The sequence below is a fragment of the Balaenoptera physalus genome (genome assembly GCF_965194825.1).
Source record: "Balaenoptera physalus genome assembly, chromosome: 7".
Lineage (NCBI taxonomy): Eukaryota > Metazoa > Chordata > Mammalia > Artiodactyla > Balaenopteridae > Balaenoptera > Balaenoptera physalus.
Window position 1 is genome coordinate 70076937 of NC_138886.1, and position 19008 is coordinate 70095944.

At 37.4% G+C, this 19008-nt stretch overlaps 2 protein-coding genes across 7 annotated transcripts in view; one reads left to right on the forward strand and one right to left on the reverse strand.

Moving 5' to 3' along the window:
- The window catches only part of FOCAD (focadhesin), a 309592-nt gene extending 303514 nt beyond the window's left edge, over positions 1–6078 (forward strand). The window contains exons 43-44 of the mRNA XM_082470463.1: positions 204–279; positions 2491–6078. Of these exons, the coding sequence (XP_082326589.1) occupies positions 204–279; positions 2491–2564 (150 nt within the window). The 3' untranslated portion in view covers positions 2565–6078. The remainder of the gene's footprint in view (positions 1–203; positions 280–2490) is intronic.
- HACD4 (3-hydroxyacyl-CoA dehydratase 4) overlaps positions 1–19008 on the reverse strand; it is a 104056-nt gene that overhangs the window by 41069 nt on the left and 43979 nt on the right. The window lies entirely within an intron of this gene.

Here is a 19008-nt window from a genome sequence, read left to right on the forward strand (position 1 = left end):
GGGTCATTTAACTAAATGAGAGCCGTTTCCAACTTTCCCATCTCTTGTGCCTGGTCCCGTCTCTGCTCCACTCTCCCAGCCCAGGCAGGTATTGTCCAGGGACTACTGCCCTGATACTCGTATGTGCAGGCCCAAGGGTTTGAATGATGTCTTACTGATAGTGATATTGTTTTCACTGATACCATTCTTCATTTTCACTCTAGTTCATTGACTGGCTATTCAGCATCATGGAAAGCCCTAAAGAAGGCCTCTCAGCAAAATCCAGGGATCTTTTAAAAGGTATCACTTCCGTGCTTTATGCCCATCCAGTGTTGTCCGTGCTGCAGAACAGCATCCTAGCGTATGTTGGCTCCTGAAAGGGCTTGTATTGGTTCAGTTTAGAGAATATGAAGCTGTCACCAGTGTGGCATTCTTGAATTAGAAAGTGGTTAAAAAAAGTTGCATTGCCTTTAGATTTAATTTTTATTTAAATGGTTTTTAAATGTTTTATTATAATCATAAAATATGACTTAAAATTTAGAAAATTCAGAAAAGTAAAAATAAGCAAAGAAGAATCCAGAATCCCACTGCCCAATGACAATTTTGATTGTTTTTCCTAAGTTTTTGCTCCCTCTGCGTATGAGTATTAACGTTTTTATAATCATAGCCAATTGAAAAATGTACATACACACTTTGAATACTGCCTTTTTTACTTTAAAATTATTTTAAAAGCATTTTAACCCGTTCTTACACTGGCTTCATAAGTATTTTTAACGGTTGCATAGTATTTTGCCAAGGGAATTGGACATTTCCCATGCTTCCAGGCATTTAGATGATTTTCATGCTTTTTATACATCTCCATTGACTGTTAAACTATGACTGTGGGATCCACAAATATAGATGATCTTTCTGTGAAAATTATGTAGATATTTTTACTCAAATCTGAAAAGTCTTCTGGGCATTGGCTCTGTGGTCCAAGACAGCTTGTACTGTCATCCACATCTGGAAACTTGGGGGTCTGGATCCTCCCAGTGGCTGCTGTTGATGCCCCTGACATGCTGTAAGCTACTACACTGAAAAGTCTCACCTTGGGAAAGTTGCCTGCTGGCCTACTCTTGTGATAATTGACCATATTTTGCTTTAAGTATGGTATAATCTATTGATTGCCTAACAAGCGAGAATTATCTAATGTGTTGGTTCTTGTCCTTCTCCCTCCCTCCAAAGTAGGTGGGAGGGCCTGTGTAGGACGGTGATTCTGATCAACCACAGAACTTCACTGAGGATCAGGGCACTGGTCTGACATATTTACACTTGACCATTCCCTAGAGACTTGCTGCTAGGATTTCCTCCATTTATTTTCCTTGAGGAGTTTGGACTAATTTTTAATGGCCATGGGTCCATAATTCCATTGGTTGTTCCCAACATATACTGTCTTAGGTCATGAAGATAACAATTGATACTGATGAGGAAAATAGTTATTTGGCTCAAAGAAGTACATGTTCACTTGATCGTATATTCAAGGGCTTACTAGAGTCACACACAATTATTATGTAGTTCTGGCTTACCCTCATTCCCTCACACTATTATATTTTTTTAAAATTTCAATATATTTACATTAGTATTCTAAAATAAGATATGTAATAAGTTACCTAGAGGGGTTACACATAACTTCCCGACTTTAAGTCGATCTCTGAGGGACCCATGACAGCTAAGGTGTGTGTTCAAATATAGTTTAGTACAGTCGTACTTGCTCCATTGAGCCCATGAACCTAATAACTTCATTACAGGATCAGGTTTTTTGTCTTTGTTTACCTTTTTTTAATTTTTTAAATAAATCTATTTATTTTTGGCTGCATTGGGTCTTCGTTGCCGCGCGCGGGTTTTCTCTACTTGCGGCGAGCAGGGGCAACTCTTCATTGAGCTGCGCGGGCTTCTCATTGCGGTGGCTTTTCTTGTTGCGGAAGCACGGGGGCTCTAGGTGCGCGGGCTTAGGAGTTGTGGCGCACGGGCTTAGCTGCTCCGCGGCATGTGGGATCTTCCCGGACCAGGGCTCGAACCCGTGTCCCCTGTGTTGGCAGGGGGATTCTTAACCACTGTGCCACCAGGGAAGCCCTGTTTACCTTTCAATTAAACTTTTTTAGTGGAAAAGTGATATTCATGTAGAAAGTGCACAAGTAGGTTTTTACAAAGGGAACACACCTAGGTAATCAGCACCCAGATGAAGAAAAAGAGCATTGCCAGCATCCCAGAAGTCAGTTTTTGTTTTAATTATGCAGAATTTCCCACTAACTGGTTTCAAAGTAACTTAAAAAAAAAAAAAAAAAACCCCTTTCCTCAACCTTTATTATTCGTTTTCTTCCATTAAAATTCTGTCTAAGGCTTGATAGGAATTCTTAAAGATTAGCTGAGTGAGAACAAGCCAAGTTCTATTGACACCTTTTTGATCTAAATGACTTTTTCAAATGCAACTCCACCAAATGCAACAGTGCACTTTATTTTTTGTCCCCTTAGCCACCCTGCTGTCCTTGAGAGTTCTCCCAGAGTTTAAGAAGAAAGCTGTATGGACCAGAGCGTATGGTTGGTGAACAGTTCTGCAGTAGCCAGCAGCATTCTCAGCTGGGTGAGGAAAACCATACAGACAGAAGGAATTTTTCAGAATTCGTGTCTGGGCTTACTGAGACATGATGCAGAGAGCTGAAGGTCATGAAAAGGGTGGCCACACAACCAACAGCCTGACCCGTGCATGCCAGGACAGGGGCCACTGCTTCAGTACCCAGGCCATTTGAGACTGAAACAAGAACTTGGATTTTCTTTTATTTGGCTAGAGTTCAATCTAAAGATTTTTTGTGAAAATCTAATTATATCATCTCCTCCCCACTAAATTCTAGTAAAATAATCCTGTGAATTTTGTGCATGTGACTTTTGTTTTAAGGCATGGGGAAGGTTTTGCTAGCAAAACCAAACTGTAGCGGTGACAGTGGAATCTGATCTGTTTCCCATGAAGTCTCCAGAGGATATTCATTGACTCAGTGAGTTAGACATGTTTTCTTACTCTTATTGCTACAACACTCTCTTGGAACTGCTATACGCATTTAAATAATAAGCATGGTGTTAAACGTTGCTAAATCAGACTTGTTAAGTGGTGGCTATAATTTTTTTATGCTTGAGTCTCTTGAATGCAAGTGAAAGTTACCCAATTCAAAATAAGGAGGGGAAGGTGCCTTTGCTCATAGGTATGGCGGAAGCAACATGGGGTGGACTCTGATTCAGCTTGAGTCATGTGAGTCCTTGGGTGGGGTGGGGAGGGTTCTACTTGACCAGGCCTGGGCCACATGTCCGTCCACCTGAACTGGGTTCCACCAGAAGAAAAGGTGATAGGATGCTAGGCAAGCAAAAAATGGCAAATATCTCCTCCAAACATCGATCTTTTTTTTTATAAGTACAAACCTCTGTCTTAATCAGGGTGACTGGTGGCCTAATGCCAAGTAAATGAAGGAATGTGACAGCATCCTCAAGGGTTGCATTTTACTCAGGGGCTTAGAATCAGCCAGGAATTTAATTTGCTCTGATTGCTAATTATTGTTCCTTCATGCAGCCATTAATCAGGGCTGTCTTTAGCCAATCATACAAACATACTGATGTATACGTATATGGGATTACTGGGGAGAAAATGTGTGCCACTGGAATAATATACCTTCGTGCTTATCATGCCACAGCAGTGTCATGGAACTTTGAGTATTCCTGTGTGGCATGTACAATACCTTCATGTTGTCACCAAGCATACCTACCACTTAAGTTAAAAATCGCTCTACTAATTTTATTTTCCAAATATATGGATTTATGATTCCAGGGTCCAAATATTTGTGGTTCACTGTGTAATTCACACTGTTTCCAGGTCACAGCTCTTTCTTTTGCTGAACTCCATAGGGTGCCAAGATGCTTACAGAAAAGGAGGAAGGGAAGGTGAGCTCTCAGGTAGTACTTAACTACATCACCAAGTATTTCATCTCTATTACTTCTTTAGAGGCTGAGCTGGAGGGAAATGAGTTTGAAGGAAGCAGAAGCTTAGAAAATTTACGTGAGAAGCCAGCTTCTGTCTCCTTCCCACCCACCTTGGCTTTCTCATACTACCTACCAATGAGATGTTGACATTCTTCTAACACTTATTACTAGTTGTCAGACTATATAAGTGACTAGAGTTTCACTTGTATTATCTTATTTAACCCTTGCAACAATACTGTGAAGAGGCATTATTTTCTATTTTTAAATGAAGAAAACATATCTAATAAGTGGCAGAGCTACTACACCTGGAACCAAGGTCCTAGAACCCCAGGTCCAATGCTCTTTCTACTGCATCAGGCTCATCAGCACCCACTTTCAGATGAAAACTCCTACCAAGTATTAAGCCTCATTCATGCTTAATATAGATTGCTGGAATCGATAAAAGAAACACCCCTGCCTCGTATTAATAAGCCTCTGGAATTGGGAAGCTGGGAGTTAGTTACAGCGTAAAGGAGCAGGTCTTCATGGGTTGAAGGACATTACATTCCCGGGCCAGCTAGCAGATGTGGATGGCAGTAAAGAATAGGGAAGAGGAAATGGGCACTGAAGAACTACTCTCGCGTTTCCCCCCAAATCAGTGGGCAGACTTGCTGATGCTCAAGGAGAGGGATAAAGAATCAGCCCAGCCTTCTAGACCCAGACTGCCTTTTTCAGTTTGGCCCAGTTTCTTTTCAGTCAGACTTTGTCATTGCTCCTGCCTTGACAAGAAAACAGAATAGTACAAAAGGGAGGAAATAAGATCTACCTGTATCCTCTCTTCCCTAGCTCCCTCTTTTTGTTTTCAGCAGTCTTGTGTTTAAGAGTCATAGGATTTTCCTATTCATAGGATTTTCCTATTCATTCCTATTCATTTGGACTCCATAAAGAGTCCAAAATGTCAAAATCTAAATTTGAAGCTGTAAAGGTTCTAAACTCTAATTATTCTAAGATATAGGTCACTGGCATAATAAGACCCTTTCTCCTGGTTACCTGTCTGACCTCCAGTAAGAATTAAGATATTCCCTTGGGATATTTCAGTTTGCTCTCCAGAAACCAGAAGTCTCTGCTTTTTTGAGACCAGACGTTCCAAACTATATACAAAAGGAAAAGTTTCGTTATAAGTCATCGTCTGTTAGTTTTTGAAATCACAAGTTGCCAAGACAAACAGCATGCTAGGGTATACTAACAAATCAATGTGTGGGATTAAGGCTATGTTGTGTGTCTCAGATGTGTCCAAACACTGTGACTCTTCACTTGAAGAGTGTACATTTGGAACAGATGTTGAGATCCATGCAAGTGCCTAAAATCTTTGTGCTTTATTTGTAATGTAATGGCTCCATGGTAACCAAGAGGCTGTTAATCACCTTTTTTTTTTTTGAAGTTAATTGCCACAAGTTAACTTCTCCAAAATGATTTTAACCAAAGATGATATTATAATAATATAAGGAGTAAAACTTTGTTAAGGACTTAACTACTGTCTTGAAACATCTTAGTCACTTTGAAAGTAAGCAGTAGTTTTAGATTTTTGGTAAACATTTTAGCAAATTGCTGTTTTAGAAGAGAAATCTGACCATGTGGTTAAGAGGATGGGGCCTTCATTAAGGCCAGAGTTGTAAGCTAGGTCTTTAGGTCTCTGACCTCAACCAGCCTATTCATAGCTGTAGGCATTTCAAATGGAACCAGAGGACAGAATATGGCTGGGACAGTTCACATCCTTCACCATTCTTATGGAAAGATACCTCACAGCATCATCTTCATGTATAAATGTATATCATCACTGCTCTGGTGCTGGATATATGCTTTTATATTTTCTGGAAGGAAACGCTTTATTCTAATCCTAGAAACTTTAAAGTCTCATCTTTTTAATGTATGACACATAAAATATTTATGAAGTTGTGAGTATGCATGTAATCTGTTAATCTTCTTCATAAACCAAAATTCTTTGAAATTGCAATTTAGAAAGATCATCTGATTCTTGTAACAGGGAACTTGTGAAATAATGTCCAGCCAAACTATTAGAAATGGAACTGAATAAAAATGACATTGATGACTCCCTGACTTTGGTTTTATTTTTTGTATGAAAGAAATAACCCACCTAACAAAGTAGTTGTGAGAGTTTAAAGTATAAAGAAATATGCTGTATAAATACTAAAATGTAAAAGAAATGCTTTCACTTTTGTATGTTTCACTAACAATAAATAGTAGCTATAATGCTTGAAACAGGCCTGACAACATGTATGTCAGGACTTGGGGAGATAATGGAAATTTCTTAAGTAAAAAATTATTATCTGTAACAATTAATACATTCTAGAAGCAAGTAGCACATTAAGGAAAGATATTTATGTAAGTTTTTTTTTAAAAAAACCTCTATATGTGTCTTCTGAACATGAAGCACCCTTTGAGATAAATCCAAAATAACTGAAACATCACCTAGTTAATCTGATATATTTCTTAAAGTATAGTTTTTGTTTTTTTCTGGATGTAGTAGTAGTAATCCATAAAGTCAGAGTTGCACAATGACTCTGAGTATCTACTATGTACCACCATACAAGGTTCTGGGGTACAAAGTAAACAAGACATGATATTCCTGCCCTTGTGGAGCTTGCATTCAGAAAATATAAATCAGTAAACCATCACGTAATAAAGAAAAGCATTCCTACTTCTGTATGGCCCTTTATAATTTACAGAGGTTTACTTTACCATATTTCATTTGCTCTTCACAACAGCCTTGGGCAGTTAAGTAAACTGGGACTCAGAGAGTCATTCAGTTAGGAAATACGGGGACTGGATTTGAAATCAAAACCAGCATTCTTGAGAGGACTGCGCAGGATGGCAGAGTAGAACGGCCCTGAGCTCTCCTCCTCTCACAGGCACACCAAAATTACAACTATGTGCAGAACACCCATTGATGAAAATGACCAGAACCTACCAAAAAAGATCTCTTACAACTAAAGATATCAAGAAGGAACCACAATGAGGTGAGTAGGGGGAGCGCAGAATTGTGATATAGTCAAATCTCATAACCCCAGGTGGATGATCCACAAACAGGAGAATAATAACAATTGCAGAGTTTCTCCCAAAGGAGTGAGCTCCCTAGCCTGGGAATCCTGCACCAGGAAGACACAGCATTTGGCTTTGAAGGCCAGCAGGGCTTACTTTCGGGAGTCCCAGAGGGCTGAGGGAAATAAAGACTTCACCCTTTAGGGGCTCACACAAAATCTGACACCCTCCTCGACACAGGGCAGAGGCAGTAATTTGAGAGGAGCCTGGGTAAGACCTACCTACTAATCCTGGAGAGCCTTGCAGAAAGGCAGGAGGCAACTGCAGCTCACCCTGGGGACATAGACACTGTAGGCAGCCATTTTTGGGAACTCCTACCATGTGGACACTGGTGCTGGCAGGCGCCACTGTGGAATCCTCCCTCTACCTTATTAGCCCCAGGGCCCACCCCACCCTTTCCCAATAGTCTGTAGGCACCAGTGCTGAGACACCTCAGGCCAAGTAACTAACGAAAACACAATGGTCCAAAACCTGTTGGATGCAGCAAAAGTAGTTCTAACAGGGAAGTCTATAACAATACAATCTTACCTCAGGAAACAAGAAAAATCTCAAATAAACAATCTAACCTTACACCTAAAGCAACTAGAGAAAGAACAAACAAAACCCAAACTTAGTAGAAGGAAAGAAATCATAAAGATCAGAGCAGAAATAAATGAAATAGAGATGAAGAAAACAATGGAAAAGATCAATGAAGCAAAAAGCTAGTTCTTTGAGATGATAAACAAAATTGATAAACCTTTAGCCAGACTCATCAAGAAAAAAAGGGAGAGGACACAAATCAATAAAATTAGAAATGAAAAAAGTTACAACTGACACCACAGAAATACAAAGGATCGTAAGAGACTACTACAAACAACTATATGCCAATAAAATGGACAACCTAGAAGAAATGGACAAATTCTTAGAAAGATACAACATTCCAAGACTGAACCAGAAAGAAATAGAAAATATTAACAGACCAATCGTAAGTACTAAAATTGAAACTGTGATTTAAAAACTTCCAACAAACAAAAGTCAAGGACCAGATGGCTTCACAGGCAAATTCTATCAAACATTTAGAGAAGACTTAACACCTATCCTTCTGAAACTCTTCCAAAAAATTGCAGAGGAAGGAACACTCCCAAGCTCATTCTACAAGGCCACCATCACCCTGATACCAAAACCAGACAAAGATATCACAAAAAAAGAAAATTACAGGGCAATATCACTGATGAACATAAACACAAAAATACTCAACAAAATACTAGCAAATTGAATCCAACAGTATAGTACAACGATCATACACCATGATCAAGTGGGATTTATCCCAGGGATGCAAGGATTCTTCAATATCTGCAAATCAATCAGTGTGATACACCACATTAACAAACTGAAGAATAAAAACCATATGATCATCTCAATAGATGCAGAAAAAGCTTCTGACAAAATTCAACACCCATTTATGATAAAAACTCTCCAGAAAGTGGGCATAGAGGGAAACTACCTCAACATAATAAAGGCCACCTATGACAAACCCACAGCAAACATCATTCTCAATGGTGAAAAACTAAAAGCATTTCCTCTAAGATCAGGAACAAGGGTGTCCATTCTTGCCACTACTATTCAACATAGTATTGGAAATCCGAGCCACGGCAGTGAGAGAAGAAAAAGAAATAAAAGGAATACAAATAGGAAAAGAAGAAGTAAAACTGTCACTGTTTGCAGATGACATAATACTAAACACAGAAAATCCTAAAGATGCCACCAGAAAACTACTAGAGCTAATCAGTGAATTTGGTAAAGTTGCTGGATACAAAATTAATGCACAGAAATCTCTTGCACTCCTATACACTAACAATGAAAGATCAGAAAGAGAAATTAAGGAAATAATCCTATTTTCCATTGCAAAAAAAGAATAAAATACCTATCAATAAACCTACCTAAGGAGGCAAAAGACCTGTATGCAGAAAACTTTAAGATACTGATGAAAGAAATCAAAGACGACACAAACAGATGGAGCGATATACCATGTTCTTGGATTGGAAGAATCAATATTGTGAAAATGACTATACTACCAAAGCAATCTACAGATTCAATGCAATCCCTATCAAATTACCAATGGCATTTTTCACAGAACTGGAACAAAAAAATTTTTAATTTGTATGGAAACACAAAAGACCCCGAATAGCCAAACAATCTTGAGAAAGAAAAATGGAGCTTGAGGAGTCACACTCCCTGACTTTAGACTATACTACAAAGCTACAGTAATCAAGAGTATGGTACTGGCACAAAAATAGAAATATAGATCAATGGAACAAGATAGAAAGCCCATAAATAAACCCATGCCCCTATGGTTAATTAATCTACGACAAAGAGGCAAGAATATACAATGGAGAAAAGACAATCTCTTCAATAAGTGGTGCTGGGAAAACTGGACAGCTACATATAAAATAATGAAATTAGAACATTCTCTCACACTATACATAAAAATAAACTCAAAATGGATCAAAGACCTAAATGTAATGCCATACACTATAAAACTCTTAGAGGAAAACATAAGGCAGAACACTCTTTGACATAAATTTCAGCAGTATCTTTTTTGATCCACCTCTGAGAGTAATGAAAATAAAAACAAATGGGACCTAAGTAAACTTAAAAGCGTCTGCAGAGTAAACAAAATCATAAGTAAAACAAAAAGACAACCCACAGAGTGGAAGAAAATATTTGCAAAAGAATCGACCAACAAGGGACTAATCTCCAAAATATACAAACAGCTCATACAGCTCAATATCAAAAAAACAACCCAATCAAATAATGGGCAGAAGATTAAATAGACATTTCTCCAAAGAAGACATACAGATGGCCAAAAAGCACATGAAAAGATACTCAACATCACTAATTATCAGAGAAATGCAAATCAAAACTACAATAAGGTATCACCTCACACTGGTCAGAATAGCCATCGTCAAAAAGTCTACAAACAATGCATGCTGGAGAGGGTGTGGAGAAAAGGGAACCCTGCTACACTGTTGCGGGGGGGGATGTAAATTTGTACAATCACTAAGGAGAATAGCATGGAGGTTCCTTAAACAACTAAAAATAGAGTTATCATATGATCCAGCAATCCCACTCGTGGGCATATATCTGGAGAAAACCATAATTAGAAAAGATATATGCACCCCAATGTTCATTGCAGGACTATATACAATAGCCAAGACATGGAAGCAACCTAGATGTCCATCAACAGATGAATGGATAATGAAGATGTGGTACAAATATACAATGGAATATTACTCAAACCATAAAAAGAATGAAATAATGCCATTTGCAACAACATGGATGGACCTAAAGATTATCATACTAAGTGAAGTCACTCAAACAGAGAAAGACAAATATATGATGTCGCTTATATGTGGAATCTAATTTTTAAAAATGATACAAATGAACTTATTTACAAAACAGAAACAGACTTACAGATATAAAAAACAAACTTATGGTTACCAAAGCAGAAACGTGAAGGGGGAGGGATAAATCAGGAGCTTGGGATTAACATACACACACTACTATATATAAGATAGATAACCAACAAGGACCTACTGTCTAGCACAGGGAACTCTACTCAATATTCTGTGATAACCTATATGAGAAAAGAATCTGAAAAGAAATGAATATATGCATACATATAACTTAATCACTCTGCTGTTCACCTGAAATTAACCCAACATTGTAAACCAACTATAATCCAATAAATTTTTTTAAAAAGACACATTGTAACTAAAATGGCAAAAATTAAAGGTAAAAAGAGAATATTAAAAGAAGCAAGGGAAAAGCAACACATTACATACAAGGGAACCCCCATAACACTATCAGCTGATTTTTCCACATAAACTCTGTAGGCCAGAAGGGATTGGCACAATATATTTTAAAGTGATGAAAGGAAAAACCAAGAATACTCTACCAAGCAAAGCTCTCATTCATATTTGATGGAGAGATCAACAGCTTCACAGACAGGCAAAAGCTAAAAGAGTTCAGCACCACCAAACCACCTTTACAAGAAATGTTAAAGAAACTTCTCTAAGTAAAAAAAGAACACAACAAGAAACATGAAAACCACAAAAGGAAAAAGCTCACTGGTAAAGGCAAACATATAGTAAAGGTAGGAAATCAACCATGCAAAAAGCTAGTAGGAAAGTTAAAAGACAAAAGTAGTAAAATCATCTATATCCACAATAAGCAGTTAAGAGATACACAAAACAATTATATGTAAAATATGATATCAAAAAGAGTAATTTTGAGGGGAGGAGAGTACAAATGCACGATTGTTAAAATGCATTTGAAATTAAGAGATCAGCAACTTACAACAATCACATGTATATATAGATTGCTATATATAAACCTCATGTTAACCATAAACCAAAAATTGATAATAGATACACACACAAAAAAGGAATCTATACATAACACTGAAGATAGTCATCCAATCACAAGAGAACAAAAGAAGAAGAAAGGAATAAAAAAAGACCTACAAAAACAACCCCAAAACAATTAACAAATTGGCAATGAGAACATACATATCAATAATTATTTTAAATGTAAATGGACTAAATGTTCCAATCAAAAGACATAAAGTAGATGAATGGATACAAAAACAAGACCCGTATATATGCTATCTACAAGAGACTCACTTCAGATCTGAAAGTGAGGGGATGGAAAAAAGGCATTCCATGCAAATGGAAATCAAAAGAAAGCTGGGGTAGCAATACTTATATCAGAAAAAAAATAGACTTTAAAATAAGGACTGTTAAAAGAGAGAAAGAATCACATTACACAACGATGAAGGGCTCAATCCAAGAAGAAGATATAACAACTGTAAATACATATGCACCCAACATAGGAGCACCTAAACATAAAACAAGTATTAACAGATATAAAGGGAGAAATCGCCAGTAACACAGTAATAGTTGGGGACTTTAAAACGCTACTTACATCAATGGACAGATTATCCAGCTAGAAAATCAATAAGGAAACACTGGCCTCAAATAACACATTAGACCAGATAGACTTAATCAATATATAGAGAGAGCATTCCATCCAAAAGCAGTAGAATACATATTCTTTTCAAGTGCACATGGAACATTTTCCAGGATAAATCACATGCTAGGCCACAAGTCTCAGTAAACTTAAGAAAACTGAAATCATATCAAGCTTCTTTTCTGACCACAACACCATGTGACTAGAAATTGACTACAAGAAAAAAACTGCAAAAAACACAAACACGTGGAAGCTAAACAATATGCTACTAAACAACTAATGGATCACTGAAGAAATCAAAGAGGAAATAAAAAAGTATCAGGAGACAAATGAAAACAAAAACACAACAATCCAAAATCTATGGGACACGGCAAAAGCAATTCTAAGAGGGAAGTTTATAGCAATACAAGCTTACCTCAGGAAACAAGAAAAATCTCAAATTAACAACATAACCTTACATCTAAAAGAGCTAGACAAAGAAGGCCAAACAAAACTCAAAAGTTAGTAGAAGGAAAGAAATCATCAAGATCAGAGCAGAAATAGAGACTAAAAAAACAACTGAAAAGATCAATGATACTAAGAGCCAGTTCTTTGAAAAGATAAACGAAATTGATAAACCTTTAGCCAGACTCATCAAGAAAAAAAGAGGGTGCAAATCAATAAAATCAGAAATGAAAAAGGAGAAGTTACAACCAACACCACAGAAATACAAAGAATCATAAGAAACTACTATGAACAACTATATGCCAGTAAAATGGACAATCTAGAAGAAATGAAAAAAATCCTAGAAACATACAATCTCCTGAACTAAGAAGAAATAGAAAATGGGAACAGACCAATTACCAGTAATGGAACTGAATCAGTAATTTAAAAAGCTCCCAGCAAACGAATGTCCAGGGCCAGAGAGCTTCACAGGTAAATTCTACCAAACATTTAGAGAAGAGTTAACAACCATCCTCCTCAAACTATTCCAAAAAATAGCAGAGGAAGGAATGCTTTTGAACTCATTCTATGAGGCCAGCAACACCCTGATACCAAAACCAGATAAAGACATCATAAAAAAAGGAAATTACAAGGCCAATATCACTGATGAACACAGATGCAAAAATCCTCAACAAAATATTAGCAAACCCAATCCAGCAAAACAGCAAAAGGATCATACACCATGACCAAGTGGGATTTAACCCAGGGATGCAAGGATTTTTCAATATCTGCAAATCAATCAATGTGACACACTACATTAACAAACTGAAGAATAAAAACCACATGATCATCTCAGTAGATGAAGAAAACGCATTTTAAAAATCCAGCATCTATTTATGATAAAAACTCTCCAGACAGTTGGCATAGAGAGAACATACGTCAACATAATAAAGGCCATATACAACAAACCCACAGCTAACATCATACTCAACAGTGAAAAGCAGAAAGTATTTCCTCTAAGATCAGGAACAAGTCAAGGATGCCCACTCTCACCACTTTTATTCAACATAGTATTGGAAATCTTAGCCACAGCAATCAGACAAGAAAAAGAAATAAAAGGAATCCAAATTGGAAAAGAAGCAAAACTCACTGTTTGCAGGTGACATGATGCTATACACAGAAAATCCTAAAGACACCATCAAAAAACTACTAGAGCTCATCAATGAATATGGTAAAGTTACAGGATACAAAATTAATATACAGAAATTGGCTGCTTTTCTATACACTAACAATGTACTATCAGAAAGAGAAATTAAGGAAACAATCCCATTTACGATCATATCAAAAGGAATAAAATACCTAGGAATAAATCTCCCTAAGGAAGTATCATAAAAGACCTTGGAAAACTATAAGAGACTGATGAAGAGATTGAAGATGACACAAACAGATGGAAAGATATATTGTGTTCATGTTTTGGAAGAATTAATATTGTTAAAACGACCATACTACCCACCCAAGGAAATCTACAGTTCAGTGCAATCCCTATCAAAATACCCATGACATTTTTCACAGAAATAGAACAAATGGTTTTTAAATTTATATGGAAACACAAAAGGCCCCAAATAGCCAAAACAGTCTTGATAAAGAAGACCAGAACTGGAGGAATCTCACACCCTAACTTCAGACTATACTACAAAGCTACAGAAATCAAAACAGTATGGCACTGGCACAAAAACAGACACACAGATCAATGGAACAGAATACAGAGCCCAGAAATAAATCCATGCACTTACGGTCAATTAATCTATGACAAGGAAGGCAAGCATACACAATGAAGAAAAGACAGTCTGCTCAATAAGTGGTGCTGGGAAAACTGGACAGCAACATGTAAAACAATGAGATTAGAACATTTCCTCACACCATTACAAAAATAAGCTCAAAATGGATTAAAGACCTAAACGTAAGACTGGAAACTATAAAACTCCTAGAAGAAAACATAGGTGGAACACTCTTTGACATAAATCAGCAATATTTTTTGCTTTCTCCTAAAGCAAAGAAAACAAAAGCAAAAATAAACAAATGGGACCTAATTAAACTTAAAAGCTTTTGCACAGCAAAGGAAACCATTGATAAAACGAAAAGACAACTGACTGAATGGGAGAAAATATTTGCAAATTATATGACCAATAAGGGGTTAATATCCAAAACATATAAACAGCTTATACAACTCAACATCAAAAAAAAAAATTCTGATTAAAAATGGGCAGAAAACCTAAATAGACATTTTTCCAAAGAAGACATACACATGGGCAACAGGTACATGAAAAGATGCTCAATATCATTAATCATCAGGGAAATGCAAATTAAAACCACAATGAGATATCACTTCACACCTGTCAGACTATCATCAAAAAGAACACAAATAACAAATACTGGCAAGGATGTGGAGAAAAGGGCCACCCTCATACACTCTTTGTGAGAATGTAAATTGGTGCAGTCACTATAGAAAACAGTATATCAAAAAACTAAAAATAGAACTGTCACATGACCCAGCAATTCCACTCTTGGGTATTTAGCCCCCAAAACACAAAAACACTAATTCAAAAAGATTCATGCATCCCAATGTTCAAAGCAGCATTATTTATGATTGCCAAAATATGGAAGCAACCTAAGTATCCAACAACAGATGAATGGATAAAGAAGATGTAGTATATATACATATATATACATATACATATATATATATATACACACACACACAATGGAATTCTATACAGCCATAAGAAACAATGAAATTTTGCCATTTGCAACAACATGGATGGACTTGGAGGGTTTTATGCTAAATGAAATAAGTCAGCGGGACTTCCCTGGTGGTCCAGTGGTAAAGAATCTGCCTTCCAATGCAGGGGACCCAGGTTTGATCCCCGGTTGGGGAACTAAGATCCCACACGCCATGAGGCAACTAAGCCCGTGCGCCACAACTACTGAGCTTGCGTGCTTCAATGAGAGAGCCCGTGTGCCACAAAAACTACAGAGCCCACGTGCCCTGGAGCATGTGCACCACAACTAGAGAGAAGCCCGCACACCACAATGAAGACCCGATGCAGCCAAAATAAATAAAATAAATAAATATTTTAAAAAGTCAGAGAAAGAAATACTGTATAATATCACTTATATGTATAATCTAAAAAATAAAATAAACTAGTGAATATAACAAAAAAGAAACTGACTCACAGATAAACAAACTGGTGGTTACCAGTAGGGAGAGGGTAAGGGGGAGGGGTAAGATAGGGGTAGGGAATTAAGAGGTACAAATTACTATGTATAAAATAAGTAAGCTATAAGGATATTGTACAACACAAGGAATATAGTCAGTGTTTTATAACTATAAGTGGAATACAACCTTTAAAAACTGTGAATCACTATATTGTTTACCTGATAGTGTACATCAACTGTACTTCAATAACAATAAAAACAACAACAAAACAGTGCTCTTACCTCCAGAACACATTATGTATCACAGGACCCCATGGTTCAGCTGAATACCACGAAGTAAGTACACAATGGATGCCTACATTTATCTGATGAATTAAAGCATATTTTTACTAGTTGATTTTCATATAGAATTGACTGGAACCTTTTTTAAGATGAGATTTAAAATTCCAGCTACCCTTAGCAAAGATAGACTAATTTGTTAATAATTCCTATTTAGTAGGTTTAAAACTATATAAATATAAGAAAAAAATGAATGCCATTATCTCAGTTCTACAAACAGAGAACTATATTGTATGGTGGCTTTTATATAAATAGTTCTTATTAGCAGTTTTCTGTCCAAAGCTGAAATACTTTATACTCAAAAGCAGTGGTTGCCAAACTGTAGTGAATATGAGGCTCATTTGAGGAGCCTGTCAAAATGCAGGCTCCTGAGCTAATTACCAAAGCTTCTGATTCAATAGATCTTTAGTGGAGCCCAGGAATCTGGATTCTAAATAGGCACTCTTGTTAATTCTGTGACTGTTGCTCCCTGGAATTACTTAGAAAAACTGCCCTGGAGAAAAGTGCCATATCAAAATTAGCTTGTCACTTAGACCCAGAAGAAGAAAGTAAAAATTATCTGAACAGAGGAACACATGATGTTTTCAAAGCAAAAATTAAACCAATGAGAGGGAGTTGTTAGGGAAAGGGGAGATAGCTTTTAATTTTAAGTCACTTTAATACTTCAGCACAATAAAATAAAATGTGACTGTGTTTTCTCTGTACATAAGTTTAAATAAATGTAAGATTCTTTCTCTGGAGAAACAGATATTGATGATATTATCTCCTTCAACTTTTGAAAGAAATGCAGATTCTTGTAAGTGATAATCTGCTCAAGATAGGCAGATGTAGTTGAAAAACAAACCAACAAAAAAAGTTAACTTCTCTTAGGGAGCTCAGTGAGACATGGTACATTTTTTGACAACAAACTTGCATATAAGAAGCCTGGTAAAGGTTCTATAATGTTGTGCTGTGCCTGACATATTGCAGGTACAAAATAAGTTTCTTGAGTAAACATAGGCATATGTATACAGCCGACTAGGAACCAACTCATTCTACTAAGGTTAACCTTTTTATTGAATGAAAATCTAAGACGAAGATAAGAATGTTTCCCGAAAAGCATACTGGAGTAAAATAAAACACATCTATACTGAATGGATGTGATTTGAAGTGCTAGTTATTGGTTTTCATTCAAGTACCTTCTTAAAGGAAAATCTCAATGACTCTGATGATATTACTTGTGTGTTCTACCTGTATTTTTAGGTAGACTTTTGCTGAGTGATGAAATAAATTCTCCAAAGCAGTTGTGATTCAGTTCAATTTTACTCTTTTTTTCTTTTTTCTCAGCACCAGAAGCACTGCTGATGTAATCAGTATTCCTTAGCTAGTGTTACCTGGAACTTCAGGCAATGCAACTTGGCATTTGAAACTCCAGAGACAGATAATTTAAAAAGTTATGTCTCATGCTTTCCAAATATCTAATGGTTCCTATTTCATCTATATTAATTAGATTTCAGAAAGTAAGCCTTTGATGACACTGAACAAAATGAAATGAAGATTTGGTACACATGGTTAAAACAGATAGCCAAAGACATCAGCTTTGCAATCTGGGCAACACCCGATTAACTAGATGTTTACTGTCTCAGCTTCTTAATCTGGGGAACACGAATTTGAGTGAGAAAAGAAATTGCATCCTTATCTTCACCAATCTCTATCAGAATGTATTTCTTTCAATAATGAATACAGTCAACCAGCCACAGTAATAATAACAATTGGGACTCTGTCACCAAACAAAATCACAGATTTTTTAACGTTACAATTGTTGCACATATCGCAAATTATTGTGAATCATAATCTCTACTCCAAAATTACCATAATTATAAATTTACTGTTTATTTTGGTTTTCTACCTCAAGAAGTAGGAAGGTTCTTAAGGTAACCTGGTTTAAAAAGTAAAGTTATTACTTAGTAATGAAATTTTAATTTCTTATAATGACCCCATAAAGTTTAGTTTTTCTACTTCTTTCTCTTCATTTTAGTGAGATATATTTCATGTATAATCATATATTTCAGCAATGTAGGTAGCCATCTTTATTGGGAGGAAGCTAGACTAAGTCATCTAAAGTTTGCAAAGGGGTTCTGTTCTCTTTACCCACCAAAGCTTTCATTTTTTTTAGTTTAGGCATAAAATAAGCAACATTAAAAGCAAAATAGAGAAGGGGGACCAAGATGGTGGAGTAAGAGGATGTGGAGCTCACCTCCCTCCACTAAAACACATCAAAAATACCTCTGGGGACGAGGCAAGATGGCGGAAGAGTAAGACGCGGAGATCACCTTCCTTCCCACAGATACAGTAGAAATACATCTACACGTGGAACTGCTCCTACAGAACACCCACTGAACGCTGGTAGAAGACGTCAGACCTCCCAAAAGGCAAGAAAATCCCCACGTACTTGGGTAGGGCAAAAGAAAAAATAAATAACAGAGACAAAAGAATAGGGACGGGACCTGCACCAGTGGGAGGGAGCCGTGAAGGAGGAAAGGTTTCCACGCACTAGGAAGCCCCTTCGTGGGCAGAGACTGCGGGTGGCAGAGGGGGAAAGCTTCGGAGCCATGGAGGAGAGCACAGCCACAGGGGTGCGGAGGGCAAAGCGGAGAGATTCCCACACGGAGGATCAGTGCCGAGCAGCACTCACCAGCCCAAGAGGCTTGTCTGCTCAGCCGCCAGGGCAGGCGGGGTCTGGGAGCTGAGGCTCGGGCTTCGGTGCTAGCCAGGAGGGAGTCCGGGGAAAAGTCTGCAGCTGCCGAAGAGGCAAGAGACTTTTTCTTGCCTCTTTGTTTCGCGGCGCGCAAGGAGAGGGGATTCAGAGTGCCGCCTAAATGAACTCCAGAGACGGGCGTGAGCCGCGGCTATCAGCGCGGACCCCAGAGACGGGCACAAGCCGCGGCTAACAGCGCAGAC